Source organism: Suricata suricatta, chromosome 9 (genome assembly GCF_006229205.1).
Source record: "Suricata suricatta isolate VVHF042 chromosome 9, meerkat_22Aug2017_6uvM2_HiC, whole genome shotgun sequence".
Classification (NCBI taxonomy): Eukaryota; Metazoa; Chordata; class Mammalia; order Carnivora; family Herpestidae; genus Suricata; species Suricata suricatta.
In genome coordinates this window covers 95,446,034-95,461,326 of record NC_043708.1, presented here as the reverse complement: position 1 = coordinate 95,461,326, position 15,293 = coordinate 95,446,034, and the positions used below count along the sequence as shown (strand labels likewise).

Genomic DNA, 15,293 nt, shown 5'->3' with positions numbered 1-15,293 from the left:
AAAGGTATAAATATATTTATGATACTCAACTCATAAAGCCGTATTACTTTTCAAAGTGTCTTATTAACTTCTGCTATTAAGTTGTACACCAATTTCAAATGACTGAAAATGCATTTAGGATTATCTGTTAAAGACTTTCTCAACATAATTTAAACTAAAACACATTATTTGTTAATTTGAAAATATCACAATGAAAATTGTTAAATGTCATTTATTCTTCAACTTTAGAAAAGGAGCAATAATACAGTGTGAAAAAAGATACAAGTTCAAAATAGAAAAAAATAAAAAGGAAGAAAACTATAAAAAAAGATGAAAGGATTAATCCATCTATGTATTTAGGAGAATGTAGACTGTGCATTTGGAAATAAGTTATTTATAGAAAATCATGAAAACCATTATAGTTATTAATAAATGCTTCAGTAGCAAGATGAGTTATATGAGAAATCTGAAGTTGGAGAACTTGCAGGTTTACTTAATTTGTCTCATTTACTGCTAAATGAAGTTTTAACATGTTCTTTCTACCAAGAGCAAGTGCTATTGCAGATTATTTGCCAAATTTAGGAAACAATGAAAATGTACGGTAAATCATAACTATTATAGTTCACTTTAGTTGAATAACCTAGTAATTGTATTCCCATCAATTAAATATATTTTACAAGTTGAAAAGTTGGATGGATTCTTAACCTGATTATATTTCACAATTATATGCATACTGTTGTGATGACACAAGAAAATTTTAAATACTACAATTATAAGAAAAAATACCTATTATGTACTTCATCAGCAACCAATTGTTTTTTACTTATAAGCAAATTACAAATTATTCTGAGAACCATTTAAGATTTCTTGCTAGAAATACATATGCAGTCATAATTCAACTACATGAATTATGGACAATCTAAAATTGAGCATTGATACAGAGACTTGTGAACTAACATAAAATTAAGAAGTAGAATTTAGTAATGAGAGAAACCCAGTAACTGACTATATGAAAAATTAATATAAACAACCAGCCAACAACCTTACCACTGATTCCAATACATTAGTGCTTTCCAAGCACTGATGTAGAATTATGAATTTTCTGTGGATGAAAGGTTAATCCATTTTGAAAAAGGCCCTAAATTACCTTTACTGTAATTTCTTTTAATGATTACAATATTTTATTTTCCAACATTTTGCCCCAACTTTCCCATTCTCCCTTGGGTGATTAGCCTGTAGAAGGACTCTATCAGCAGATTATTTAATCTATCTGATATTAATACAAGTCCTATGTTTAAACACCTCAGAGTTAACATGCATCTGCTTGACAAAACATGCAATTTTTGTGGTTCTCCAAGTAGTTTAGGGTTGAGGAATGAGATATGTGCACTGAGTTACAGAGGTGAGAAATCACCTACACTTATTATTTTACTGATATTGATATGAAGAAACCATCCTAAGGTCTATACCCAAAATGTAATTCATTAAACTGGAAAAATACATATACACTCAAACCAGTTTTGTTTTTATTATAGACTGGGCTGCCCTAGTGTGACATACTGGGTTAAAACAAAATACTAACGTACTTAAATCAGTGATATCTGTTTGAACTTCATAGACGTGCTAAGTTATATCTCAGGGACAGAGCTCCTTGAACCCCCCCAGTTAGTCATTTCAAAAATTACGCTATTAGTCACAAAGGGGATAACTGGATAATTAGACAGAGTTAGTTCAGTAGAAATCAATCCTATTGTTGATGTTGGCATCTCTATCTCTACCTTGTAATCATCAACTGTAACATTATACAAATATGTGAGATAATAGAGACCAGGATATTTCCCATCTTCCTTCCTTGTCACCTCATATTTGGTGTAGACATATAAAGAGGCTTGGGGCTTATTTTTCCTTCTATTAATAAGCAGAAATTTTCAACTGTTTATGCGGTTACCAATTTCTGTAATTGCCTAGGCTTGTTATTGATCACCTCAAAATGCTAGTTTATTCAAGAAGGATTGTAATAAACCTACCTGCTATTAAAATATAATTATAATGACCAGTTCTAGAAAACAAGCTAGCGAGGTAATTAGAAGAAGTGAGTTATTTGGCTAGAAAATGTAGAAAGGCTTTCTTTGATCACTGAATCTAAAATTCACCCAGTGTTACTGATCAGCTCTCACTGAGTGGAACTTACGAGTTAACTGATTAATAAATTTAGAGACTAGATACCAACATTTTGTATGGCTGAAAGAAATTCTCAGGACCACTTATCATGCATTTTCTTTTTTTAAATTTGTTTTATTTTATTTTTTTTAATCATGCATTTTCTTGTTTTGTTAGTTGTTTCCCTTTGTAATCTCACCTTAAACTGAAACTTTCATGAGATCCCTCATACTTGGAAAAGGTTGGATAATCCTTAATGTAGCACTCAGTGCTTTGCTTTCCACAATCTGGCTCCAGCCAACCTTTCCATTTTAGTGCTTCACACACTTCCATACGTGAAGAGTTCATAATCAGTCATCCCCATGACTCTGGATGAAGAAGTCATGTGCTTTTTTTGCATCTGGATCTTTCTTACACTCTTCCCTTTAGACCCAGGAAAGCTCTTTCTCCTTTTAAAGTCCTGCTCTCTTCATGAAGTTTATCATGACCATACTATAGCTTAGAGTGAATTCTATGGCTGAATTTTCATGAATTTATATTTTTAAAAACATGTTTATTTATTTATTTTGAGAGAGAGAGAGAGAGAAGGAGGGAGAGAGAGAGGGAGAGAGGGCTCCAGAGGTAGGGAGGGGGAGAGGGAGGGAGAAGAAGAGGAAGAGGGGGATAGAGGAGAGGAGGAGGGGGAGGGGGAGAGGGAGAGAAAGAGAGACAGAGAGGCAGAGAGTGAATACCAAGCAGGCTTTGTGCTGCTAGCGCAGAGCACAATGCAGGGCTTGATCTCACAACTGTGAGATCGCAACCTGAGCTGTTATCAAGAGTCAGATGCTTAACCAACTGAGCCACCCAGGCACCCCATGTTTTTTACCTTTTAGTTTCTCAGCTAAACTGAAAACCTGCTGAAGTCTGATGACTATCTAACACCAGGCATACTGACGTATGATTAATATAAATATCTCATTGATTAGCAAAGCTAAGGAATCCTTTCTTCCTTCTCTTCCTCTATTTCTACTGTAAATGTTTTGAAGATTGCTAAGAATTACAATGATTAAAACTTTATTTATTTATTTCTAGAAGGAGGTGAAGAAAGGAAAAACATGGTTTTGTCTGTCTGCTCTCCAAGTTCCCTCAGTAAACATATTTTCTTAAAATACTTGTGTCCTTTCCTAAATGATGACTGTGATAGACATACCCATTCTTCTATCTTGCTGCCAGAGCCCTGATTTTGTTCAGAAGGGGGTAGGCTAGCTATCCTTTCCTGGCATGAACCAGAAAAGAGTAACTGTATCCTCAGCTCTCAGGGTAAACCCTGATGTCTAATATAGGTCCCATTTCTGTTATTTCCAGGTGTTGGGGCCCAAAGACTCATAAAGGCCAATTTGTTGAAGAGCCTTCTGAAAAAGATTTCTTAAAATACAAAGAAAAGATGGTCCTTTTTCTTCTATTCAACACTGTTATGTCCACATAAGGTACCTTGAACTGTTGCACTTGCCACCAGCCTGAGGAACTGCAGACGTAGTAGCAGGAACTTGCCCTGCTATGCGCGTCTTGTCATGAAGATAAGCAATCCCCTTATTATTTAAGCCAGCTGAGACAACAGTTTCTCTTCCTTTCAGCCTAACGCATCCCAACTGATACAATAGCAGTATATCAGAAGTTCCTCATAAGCATGCTCTAGGTAAAAATATATGTTCTTGGCCTGAAAAAGTTCCTAAGGAAAAGAATGGAATTTAAACAAGAATGATGGTTGCCTTAGAAGCTGCCTATGTGGTTCTTCACCCGTGTTTCTATCGTCACAAGGCCTGTGCCAGTCTTACTGATGCTCAGGCCTATAGAACAGGACAAGTGTCGAGAACACAGAGTGGGTGGAATATTTTACTCTAGTTTTGTACCTTGCCATACAAGGTACAAAATAATTTCCACATACTGTGTAGAAGCTCTGGTTTGCTCCCTCTTTTTCATTTTTCCTTCCACTATGAATAGTTTATCACATTGTGCTTTCCTTTTTCCTTCTCCCTTCATATTTCTGCCAACTTAGGGTGTGTCCTGGTAACAGGAAGGAGATACTAGATACAGGAGATGGGAGAGAGATGCACTTGCGTAAAATCAGTCTTTGATGTGCTGTTTCAGTATGATTATAACAAGCATTAAATGAAAGATAATTTTTTTTTTTGGAAAATTTTATGTTTTTTAAAATTTATTTTTGAGAGACAGAGACAGCGTGAGCAGAGGAGGGTCAGAGACAGAGAGAGACACAGAATCTGAAGCAGGCTCCAGGCTCTGAGCTAGTTGCCAGCACAGAGCCCGGCACTGGGCTCAAACCCACAAACCATGAGATCATGACCTGAGCCAAAGCCAGATGCTTAACCGACTGAGCCACCCAGGCGCCCGAAAATATTTTTCTTTGATTGTAATTTCCGAATTGAATAATAAGCCTATTAATATCTTTATTACACACTTCAATAGACCATAGATTTTCATGTATTAGCTGCATTAAAGGGGAAAAAAGAATATCACCCAATAAACGTCAAAAAAAGATGGAGGAGGAAATGTAAGGTTTTTCTTTGAACCATTATTTTTTGAAAAATGTTGAAGTCTCTGAGTTTCCACTTTAGTGATGCCCCTCATAAATGCTGGACTGTGTTGTCTGACTTCCCATCCAGTATTAATAAAAAAACAAAAGGACATGTTTATAGCTCTCTTACTGAGCAGAGGAAGAGAGGAGGGGGAACATATAGTAAGGACCAATATTCTCATCTCTGATGAGAAAGGAAAACAGGCTGTGGCAAAAATGACACTGATAATATGAGTAAAACTGTGCCAGGAGGGTGAGTAGGGTTAAAGTTACATCATTCTTCCTGTAATTTCAGCTCTCTGTTAAATAACAACTCTAAGTCAATGGGTCTTTCATAGTTCTGTCTATGTGGGGAACAGCTGTTCAACTTTTACTAGACAGCTGAAGCCATGGTGTCTGAGAAAGTGGCAGAACCCATAAGAGCTGAAAGCAGCTGCCAGCAGTTTATCATCTCCACACTGGAATGCTTCTTAGCAGAGTCACAAAACCAATACACAAAGCACAGGTGATAGCCAGGGCCCTGATACACCAGAGCCCTGATTTTCCAGGAACCCTATACAATGCAAAAAGGCTTAACAACAACACTACATGGGTTTAATTAATGACCTGATCAGAAAAAGCGCATCATTTACGAGGTCATCTGCTGGAGGAACATGGCAATTTTCACCCAGCGGCCTAATGCCTTTTCCTCAGAATACATTTCTTCTTCAGCATGTTTTTTTTTCTTCAAATACTGCTCAGAAAAATATCATACAAGTTTTACAATTATAGCTTAATATATATTAAGCATTTTCCTATAATTTTATGTATTTCTAAGATCTAAAAATTCCTATTTATAATAGTAACAATTATATCTCAACAAGTTTATACTGCAGGATAGTATGTGGAACTTGTCACAGCAAGTATGGAAAAAAAACCAGGAAAAAGTAAAGCATATCTGAACCACTTATTTAACTGCACTAACAATATTCATCCATATTCACAGACTTCTTTTCCTTAGCAAAAAAAACATTACTCTTAAGAATATATAACTATATTATTATAAATATATAACTAACTTAATAACTTAGTGGACCTAAAAAAGACAAGCTTTCTAGCAGAAAGTTATTAATCTCTGAGTCCTATATGCGGTACCTGGAAATTGTAGAGAACAAGGAAGAAAGAAGTCATATGCACTTCTCAACAGATTATTTTGTTTACTTTCTATGCCACCTTACCCCAAATGTCTACCCTTATTTTTATCCTGTTAACAACTGCTCTTAGAAATTAAACCAAATTAAGAATCAGAAAAGAATTCACAACTAGCAAGTATTTCATTATTCTCCAAAATGAACTCAAGAAGGCTGTGTTTACACGTTTTCTCAAAATTCAGATAATTTTTTTCATGAACTTCTATCATATTTTATTGGAAAATAAACAAAGTCCAAATATTTCAAAGTAGCCCCATGCATGTTTTTAAGGTGATAGATAAAAAGCAGCCTACCTGTGAGAGGTGAGGGTGATCCAACTGGTGTTGATGGGTTTGATGGGAAACTACTGCTGGTATGGTCAGGAGAATAAATCTAACCAGAAAACAAAATATGCATGTATCAATATGTGATAAGAAAAATATAAATCCATTTTCATGGAGTTATTTTTATAATATAAGTTGCCACCCCTAAAACTCAGAATGAAAAATTTGTTTCATCAATTTAGAACTACTCCATTACCTAAAGGCTACATATAGTTTTAAAATTAGGATTAAAAAGTCATATATTCTAGGGGTGCCTGGCTGGCTCAATCAGTAAAGCATGTGACTCTTTATCTTGAGGTCATGAGTTTGAGCTCCATGTTGGAGACAGAAATTACTTAAAAAAAGGATCATATATACTCTAATAATGAGAGGAATAAAATAGATATCTATTCATGATCATAGTTGAAAATTATTTCTGTTAGAACAACAAAGAGAAGTGACTTTAAAGTTAACAAGTTTAACAAACAATCTTTCTAGAATAGAACATCTAAATAAGTGATATCCATTAAAAGTAATTATCTCAGGAAACGATTACCTTTTGAAGACTACAGTCTTTAAAAACAATTTTAAAAGCCAAAGAAAAGATTTTTGTATAAACAGTTATCCTTTATTTCTCATTTAAAAAGCTCTCAGTTTGGGGCACTTGGGTGGCCCAGTCAGTAAGCATCTAACTTCAGCTTAGGTCATGATCTCATGGCTCACGAGTTTGAGCCCAGCATCAGGCTCTGTGCTGACAGTTTAGAGCTGTTTCAGATTGTTTTGGTTTCTGTGTCTTCCTCTCTTTCTCTCTGCCCCTCCCCCCACCCCCTGTCTCTCTCTCAAAAATAAACATTAAAATAATTAATTAATTGATGAGTTAAAAAAAAAAAAAGCTCTCAGTTTGGTCAACTACATTGTTGCCAAATTTAGCTCCAAATGTATTGTGTAAAATCAAACTTGCTCTCAAAGGATATTTTGTCACCCTTGAGGAAAGTGGACGAAACCCTAAAAGTCCTTCAGAAAATGTTCCCAAAATGATTTGTAGACTTCACTTCCTAAGAGGTCCACTTCAAATAGGGTAACATCTGGATGCATAAATTTTGGTATTTTGGCTAAAAGTTTTGCTGCAATATTTTATATTTATTTCATATTGTTAAAAAAAACAGTGGCTGACAATAGTGACAAGTTTACCTAATTAACCATTAAATATTTTAAAAGTCTCTGTAATCCAAGTACTAAGAGTCCCTAGGAAGATTTCTCTAGGACAATTCTATCTCTATAATGAGCACACTAAACCATCTTCACAGCTCAACACTTAGCTTAGAACAGCAAATCAACTTATAAGGATGAATTTAAAAAGGAAAACTACTTGTGGGTGAAAGGAGTCATCCAAAAGAAACACCCCTTCTCTAAATAAGCTTAGAATTGTATGAATTTAATGAGGCCCAAATTATGGCAAACAAGGGGGTCTCAAACACAGCGTAATATGCTGAGAAAGCCAGATACTGAGACAGGCTCATGTGAAATAAAACTCCACAAGTCATAATAATTAAATACAATAGCTTTTATTTTTTACTTATTTAAAAAATTTTTTTAAACTTTATTTTTTGAGAGACAGAGAGAAACAGAGCATGAGCAGGGGAGGGGCAGAGAGATAGAGACACAGAATCAGGAATAGGCTCCAGGCTCTAAGCTGTCAGTACAGAGCCTGACATGGGGCTCAAACCCATGAACCGTGAGATCATGATCTGAGCTGAAGTTAGACACTTAACCGACTGAGCCACCCTGACACCCCTAGCTTTTATTTTTTAAAAAGAAGAAAGTATTAGAATTTTAAGCAGCCAGAGAGCCTATTTTCCTTTGACTACAAATGGATACATCTACCTCAAAGAAAATACACCAATCTGTATGTTACTAAGTTCTAACTGTAAATGCTTTCAATCACTGAATCTTTCCAAACAGCCAGATCTAGAAGTTGGATATTCAAGTTAAAAGCCGTTTTAGAAAAGTAAAACTATCAAAAAGACTTCAAAAGATGTTATGGAAGGATTTAGTAACAGGGAGGGTAGTATGTTGTATTAAGATCAATATTGTTGGGCTTAAAGTTGTTACCTTGTAAAAAGTCAGGATACACATGTGAAAATTACCTAAAGATCATATTTTGGTTCCTAGTGGGCTACATATATAAAATGATTTAAACCATATGTGTAAATTAGGTAAGGTCACCAAACTTCAACAAAAACATAACATGTTTCTTAACTTTTATAAATCACTATTTTTCACATTCAAGATTCAAATAATTATAACTTTTAGGAACAACTGATGCTAACTTATGAAACATGTCTTAACTATAATATTGGTAAGGGAGGGAAGAGTTGACAACATTGATGGTGGGTGTATGAGCAGTGAGAAAAGTTTCAGTTTCATGCAAAACTCCAATTATCATAAACTAGACATACTCACTGATTTTTTATTTCCTTGTAAAGATTAACAGTATGAAAACATTGGAAAAACAGCATTACCTCTGTCATACCCTCCTGATTTTGCTGTTTCTTCATAGTGTTTACATTAATCCTTAACTGTCTAAACTTGTTTATTTGTTTTCTTATCTGTCTCTTATATTTTTACCTCAGTAAAAATTATGCTACAGAAGAGCAAGGACTTCATCTTATTCAGACAAAATCTGAATTATATAAGATTTGCAGTAGCTTCAGATTCTACAACAGTGCAGGTAAATATATACTTGTTGAAAGAAAGATTATTATCCTTCTGCAAAGTTACTATTTGAGTTTTTTTTTAAAATCACTGGATGTAGTAATACCTAGGCTCTGTCTCTCTTTCACACTTCCAGTTTCTTAATATAGATTTCCCTAAGAGCTCTAGTTTCAGTTTTCTTTTCTATTCACCTGTGTTTTATCTTCTGGTAATACTACTTCTGTAAAGTTATCAACTATGACATCTCTGTGAATCACTACTAAGTTGCCATTTCTATCCTCATACTGGTTGCTGGACTTCTCCATCTGGACATACTCTTTCATTTCAAGTTCATTATGTCAAGCCAATCTTTGCATCACTGCCCCAAGCTTCCTACCCTTCCCATCTTTACTCTTCTGTTTCCTCTATTTCAGCATTAGCATTCTTATGGTCACCAAAACCACACTCTCTTTCCCCAACTTCTCCTCACCATCCTTCCAACCTGACTGCTAACACCTCCCATTCTCTAGAGGGTCTCTGGGATAGGCAGACATCCTTCTCACCACCATGACACTGCTTTAAACCTTTACTAGAACTTGTGGATGGCTTATTTAAGTCCTTTATATTTCTAGTGACTCCCTGCTCCTTTACGCCTTATATAATTGCCTGAGTTATTGTTCCCAGTTTTAAACAGTCAAATCCCTCTCTGTGCTTCCTTCAGCCCACTAAATAGAACAGACTGACATTTGATATCTTCCATAATCTGGCCACAATAATATCTAACTTATAACCTACTTGTAATATTATGTACTCTATTATCCAAACTAATATGTATTTTTTTTCATTTTCTGAACACAGCTTATGCTTTCAAAATGGCTGTTTCTTAATTTCTCCCTGATCAAATTCTATACCACATGACAGTCCAGCTCACACATCATCTCCCCCTTTACACTCATCTTCACTTCCTTTATACTCTTAGAATAAGCTATATTTCTCTTTGGTCTTTTACTTCACATTATGTTCTACATTTTTGGTATATCTGTCATATCTTCTCTCCTTGACTGTAAGCTCTTTAAAGGCAGAGACCTTACATCATTCCGCACTGAATCCATCATTGTCTATGTCTTATACAAGTAGGTGCTCAATATATATTTTTTTGAACTTGAGCAACTAAAGTGCACTTGAAATCTGCTATACTTTTTGAGAGAAAGCAAGACACAGTAAATGGTAGTATTTATCTTAGTATTTGTGCAATGGGGTTCAGGAACAGAAATATCAAAATGGTTAAAAGATCTTATAAAGGTGAGTTCATTTACAAATTAGTTTTGTAGTTATAAGCCTTGAGAACAATGATATAGTGATGTTCTGCTATTTCTGAGAAATTAGTGTTGATATATGAAGCTGTCCATACTACACTGTTGCCAGGCATGGGGGTTTGAGGGTCTAAGTAGACTATTAAGACTATCAAATGAAGGTTTTTAAAAATCACTGTAGAAACACATATCAAGTATAAAATGTATCAAGTATAAAATATCTAACTTTTGTGTTTTTTCAAAAGCACTTCTCCATTTGTATAATAAAAGGCATTTTCCCCACTCACTCACCACACTGTCTAGTTCTACCTTGCCCTAAATTAAAGTGATGACAGACAGAATGGTTATTAATACTTTTCCTAAACTGACAGATAGCCTGGCAAATAACAGAACTTTTTCCTTGTCCCTTTTACTTTCATAAAAAGAATGGGTATGTGGTGAGAAGAGCAATACAACATTAAAAAACAGGATAATACAGTCATTTAGATCACAAATCATTTCATTATATTTCAGCTCTCTGTTTATTCTATCACCAACTATGTACAAATTTTATTTATTCTATAGAAATTGTTGTTACTTTAAGAAATTCTAACATTAGGCTTTATTAGACAATGAACATTCTAAATCAGGATTTCAGTCCTTGTACTTTCTGACCTTAAGAACTCCTACACTGATGTTTGAAAGAAAAAAAAGTCAGTCACTTAAAAAATGGGGATGGGAGGGATTTAGAATCTAAAGCATAAACACAAAGTAAGAACTCATTCTGCATGCAGTCCATGGTCCTCGTACTGTTAAATGACCAATGATGAATAACTCCCAATACCTTCTGCCAGGCTTAACCGGTAATATGCCTCATTTTACTGCAACAAATGAGGCTCCTCCTCCTATCAGTCATGGTCCATTCCAATCAGCAGGGTGCCAATAAGCCAGAAGCTAATGAAAAGGGCCTCAGACAAAAAAGAAACAATGGAGGGCTCCCAAGCCCAACCTTGGACTGTGAGCCCAATTTTTTAAACACTACCGTGCACATTTCAGTTAATCTTTATTATGCTAATGTTATTGAGTCTAAAGAACAAAGAAACTTATTTCATGAATTACTTTTAAACGTCAACTTCCCTGAATTTTCTTTTCTTTTGTTAGAGACTACTGACCATTTAACTATCCAGATTAAAACACACACACACACACACACACACACACACACACACACACACACACACTCTTTCTCTCTCTCCTTTGCTCAGAGGTAGAAATCAAAACATAAATTATCACAAAGAAGTCTGATATAATCAACAAAGTTAAACAGTCCTCTTGTTTGATCTCCTCTAAATTAAAGACCAAGTGTTTTGATATGGTATTAGGCACTGAAATAAACCAGATGTTTCTTCCTCTATATAACTCTCCATGGGCACAATCTTAAAGGGTTATTGTCTGGCAAATGTTCAGGGAAACACATTAGAAATGGCACGAATACTCAGATGTTCCTTTCCTTCTATCTACTCTAGTTTATTATCTAAACTACTGCATAATCCACAGGCTTTGGGAACTTTGTGTAAATACTTTCATGTACAATTCTCTTTCTAGCTATCCTGAGATTAAGACCACACTACTCCCAGCTTAAACTTAAAATAAAGGAACCTTTGCAAATGTATTATCTGGCCTTACATGTTTAATCACAGTATTCTGTGAGCTTTTTAATACCTAAACTAAAGAACAAAGGTTGTACCCTATGATGTTTCACACATGAAAGACCTTCTAAGACATGTATCAGACGATTGGAGATGTAGAAATAACTTGTAATGACAACAGCATGGTGTTTTCTTCATCTAAAACTAGATGCTATATTAAAAATGTCATATTCTAAAGAACTCAAAATTTCAAAATATGCAGTCACCATTTCCAAAGATTTGTAATACCTAACATAAAATTCTGATGTGTGTGTCAGACTCTCAAATATAATCTTCAGAAAATTCCTTCTCCTTATCTCTTCTAATCGCTCCTATTTCCCATGTTATGTTTTTGTTTTCCAGTACATTCTGTGAGCACTAAAGTGAATGTGAGACTGTAATGGAAGTTAGAGAAAAGAATGTGTTTTGGGGAGGTGTCGGGTGGGGTGGGAGCGGCAGATGGGTTGAAGGAAGGGATTTCCAATGTGCAGACTATGGCACACAGTGATGGAGCAGATGGAATGCATCACCATCAGCTATGACAGAAATGATTTATGGAATGACCTGGCTGCTCCTGCCTAGTAACAACATAGGATGACAGAATTGGGTTTCCATGACAACCAAAGCCCACCCACTAACTAGATTAGACATTCTTCCCTGGCTTCCACTCACAGATAAATTTTTTTCCTAATGCCACTGGTTTGGATAGTATGCTGGTCATAATATGGGAAAACAGTCAACCACTAGCAGGGTAACTGAAAGAGAGCTTGAAGGACCACTGAGAACATCACAAACTGTTGCCTGCCTATCCACCAACGTTCCTTTATAGAAGTTTTCCTTGCATAAAGTGAATAAAAGAGCTTTGAGGAAAAAAGCCCCCAAAATGCAGGTTGTATTTTTTAAAGTTGCCTAGAATTGAAAGTTCAATGTAATTTGTTTTCCTACTTGTGAAAGATCTGCTACTGGATTCTTTCAGAATTAGCAGAACAAATATGGCTAGCCAACCAAATATCTGGGAGGCACTCAGATTTAATTTTATAGAATTATTTTATTTTTAAGCAGGTCATTTTCATTAAGTGGGAATAAGCTGAGAAAAAGTAGGACAACTTCCTTTAATCTTCATCAACATCTTGTAAAACAACACTCACTGTAGCATTCTCTTTCTGGAGAAACAGTAGTGAAGCTGGTCAGATCAAGGCTCTAACCTAATATATATGGGCTTTACCCTTCCTAGCTTAGTGATCCCTAGGACAAACTACTTAATCTTTCTGAGCTCAAGTTATTTAACCTTTTAAACTTTAGTTCCTCCTCTCTAATGTGGGGATAATAATGCCAACCTCACAGGGTTTTCTTGAGGATTAAATGAAACAAAGCACATAAATGCTTAGTATAATGCACAGCATCGAGTAAACATTCAAAGTATAGTTGATAATTTTGTGGGTTTTGTTATTATTGTCACTATTTTTGTCATATGTGATGTAAGACTGAATTCAACAAACATTTATTGAGCTCAATCTTGTGGGGGTGCTCCACTATGTGGTTGATGAGTTTGCCTTGGCTTTATTTCTCAAGAAACTTGTACTGGGATGCAGAGTAAGATTTATTTACAGAAACTATATACAAAGAGGTTTATCTCCATAAATGTTTAATGGTTGTGTCCTCTACTCACACATTAGCTGTTCTGCCTTCCCCAGTTAACAGCAGTAAATGTTGTCTGATAGAGTTAAGTGCACCTCATAGAAAATGTAGGACAATTCTGTGGGAATTCTGAGAGGCATATATTTAAAGGGGAAAAAGACAAGGAAGAAAAAGCCTAAGGAGAAAATTCAGAAAGTCCAAAGCAGATGTGCTTCTTTTAAATAATTAGATTTTGCGTCTTTGTGAATTATTAGTAAATGCTTCTCCAAAAGAAGTCCACATGAAGGGATTTCAGTTTTGATGTTTTATGGATCAGTTATTAAAACAACCACTGCTTTGTCATTAATGATCTGATGTGATATAAATTAGCTGCTCAAGAAAATACTATGGGATTTCTTTAAATCAGTTTTACTCATGTTAGCATGAGTTCTTTCAATGAATCTGGCTTTTTTTGGGGAAGATTCTCCTTTCCTATTTTTTGAATGAATCAGCTGCAGATGATTTTCCCTTTTAAAAAAATATGTAAACTACTTTCTGCCTTGGAAAAATTTCTTATGAAGGCACTATCTTCTGTGGACTAGAAGAATAAATGAAGAATAAATGAGTTGTCTTTCTTGGTTTCATTTAACTGACTTGAATGGGCAACTTATTAAGTATGTATTTAAAACTAATAAATATATTTAATTATTAATCTCAGTAATTTGTTTTAAATTTAAAAATACCCAATTTCTCTTTTTTCTACTACATCTGTTCCATTAATTTAAGTTGAAGTTAGAAGGACAGGTCTTGTGGGGGTGGGGTTGGAAGGTGTTCTCATGAGTTATTTTAAGGGCAGCATGAATCAATATAAACCAAGAACAACTTTAAATGAGTTATGAAATTGATTTTTGTTATAACTATACCCTTTAACTATTACACACACAAAATACTGTGTTTAGCAGTGTAAAATTCATTTAGCAGAGTATGTAAAATCAATACTTACAGATGCCAAAGCCTTTCCAAGTGCATCACCTGTCTGTGAACTTCCAGCAGCAGTCCCTCTGGTTCCTGAATATTTCAGATAGAAAACAAATATTAGCAGGCAGACTTTTTTTTTTTTTTAGCATTCTGCCATGATTTCAAGGGTGTTCTCTACTGTTATCTCACACACTGTCAAAATAAATCACCAAATACTATGTGTTATACTTAATAATTTAAGATGCGTTCCTTACCAGTTTCTACATTAATAAAAATTAAAAAGTTTTTTTCCTTTCTTTCATTTTTAGACTCAACACCAAAAAATATATTGAAAAATGTGGGGTTTATTGAAAATCCCCAAAGTAGGTTTTAGGGAGGTGTACCAACCCAAAGCAGCTCACCGAGAATGCTATCTGATCCATTGATGGGAGGAGTGTGTGAGGCAGCAACATACGGCGAACTGCTGGTACTGCCACGATGGAAGCTAGACATTGGTGGGAGACTCGTGTTTATGTCTGTAGGTGAGACTGAGTGTGGAGGATAGCTCTAGAGAAAGGAGGAAAGACACATGATCTATTAAATATGCTTTCTGAATAATATGCACATATGACTGGACAACTATGACAACAGGTCAAAAAGATCATTACAAGTTGGCAGCTGAAGAGGGCTACTATTGTGATTTACTTTTTAAAAAGGCATGCTAAATGCAGTAAGCCTTGAAGCATTTAAATGTCAGAAATTTTGGCAGAATCAAATTTTACACTTGTAATCCAAAGAGAAACACAAGTCAGGACAAAGTGCTGCCCGCACCCTAGTCATGT

The 15,293-nt window shown here is 35.1% G+C and overlaps 1 protein-coding gene across 3 annotated transcripts in view; it reads right to left on the bottom strand.

The window, feature by feature from the left end:
• The window catches only part of TCF12 (transcription factor 12), a 362,394-nt gene that overhangs the window by 31,843 nt on the left and 315,258 nt on the right, over positions 1 to 15,293 (bottom strand). For all 3 annotated transcript variants that reach the window (XM_029950501.1, XM_029950502.1, XM_029950503.1), the window contains 3 exons: positions 14,874 to 15,018; positions 14,498 to 14,562; positions 6,195 to 6,273 (listed from right to left, as the gene is read on the bottom strand). In XM_029950501.1, the coding sequence (XP_029806361.1) occupies positions 6,195 to 6,273; positions 14,498 to 14,562; positions 14,874 to 15,018 (289 nt within the window). The remainder of the gene's footprint in view (positions 1 to 6,194; positions 6,274 to 14,497; positions 14,563 to 14,873; positions 15,019 to 15,293) is intronic.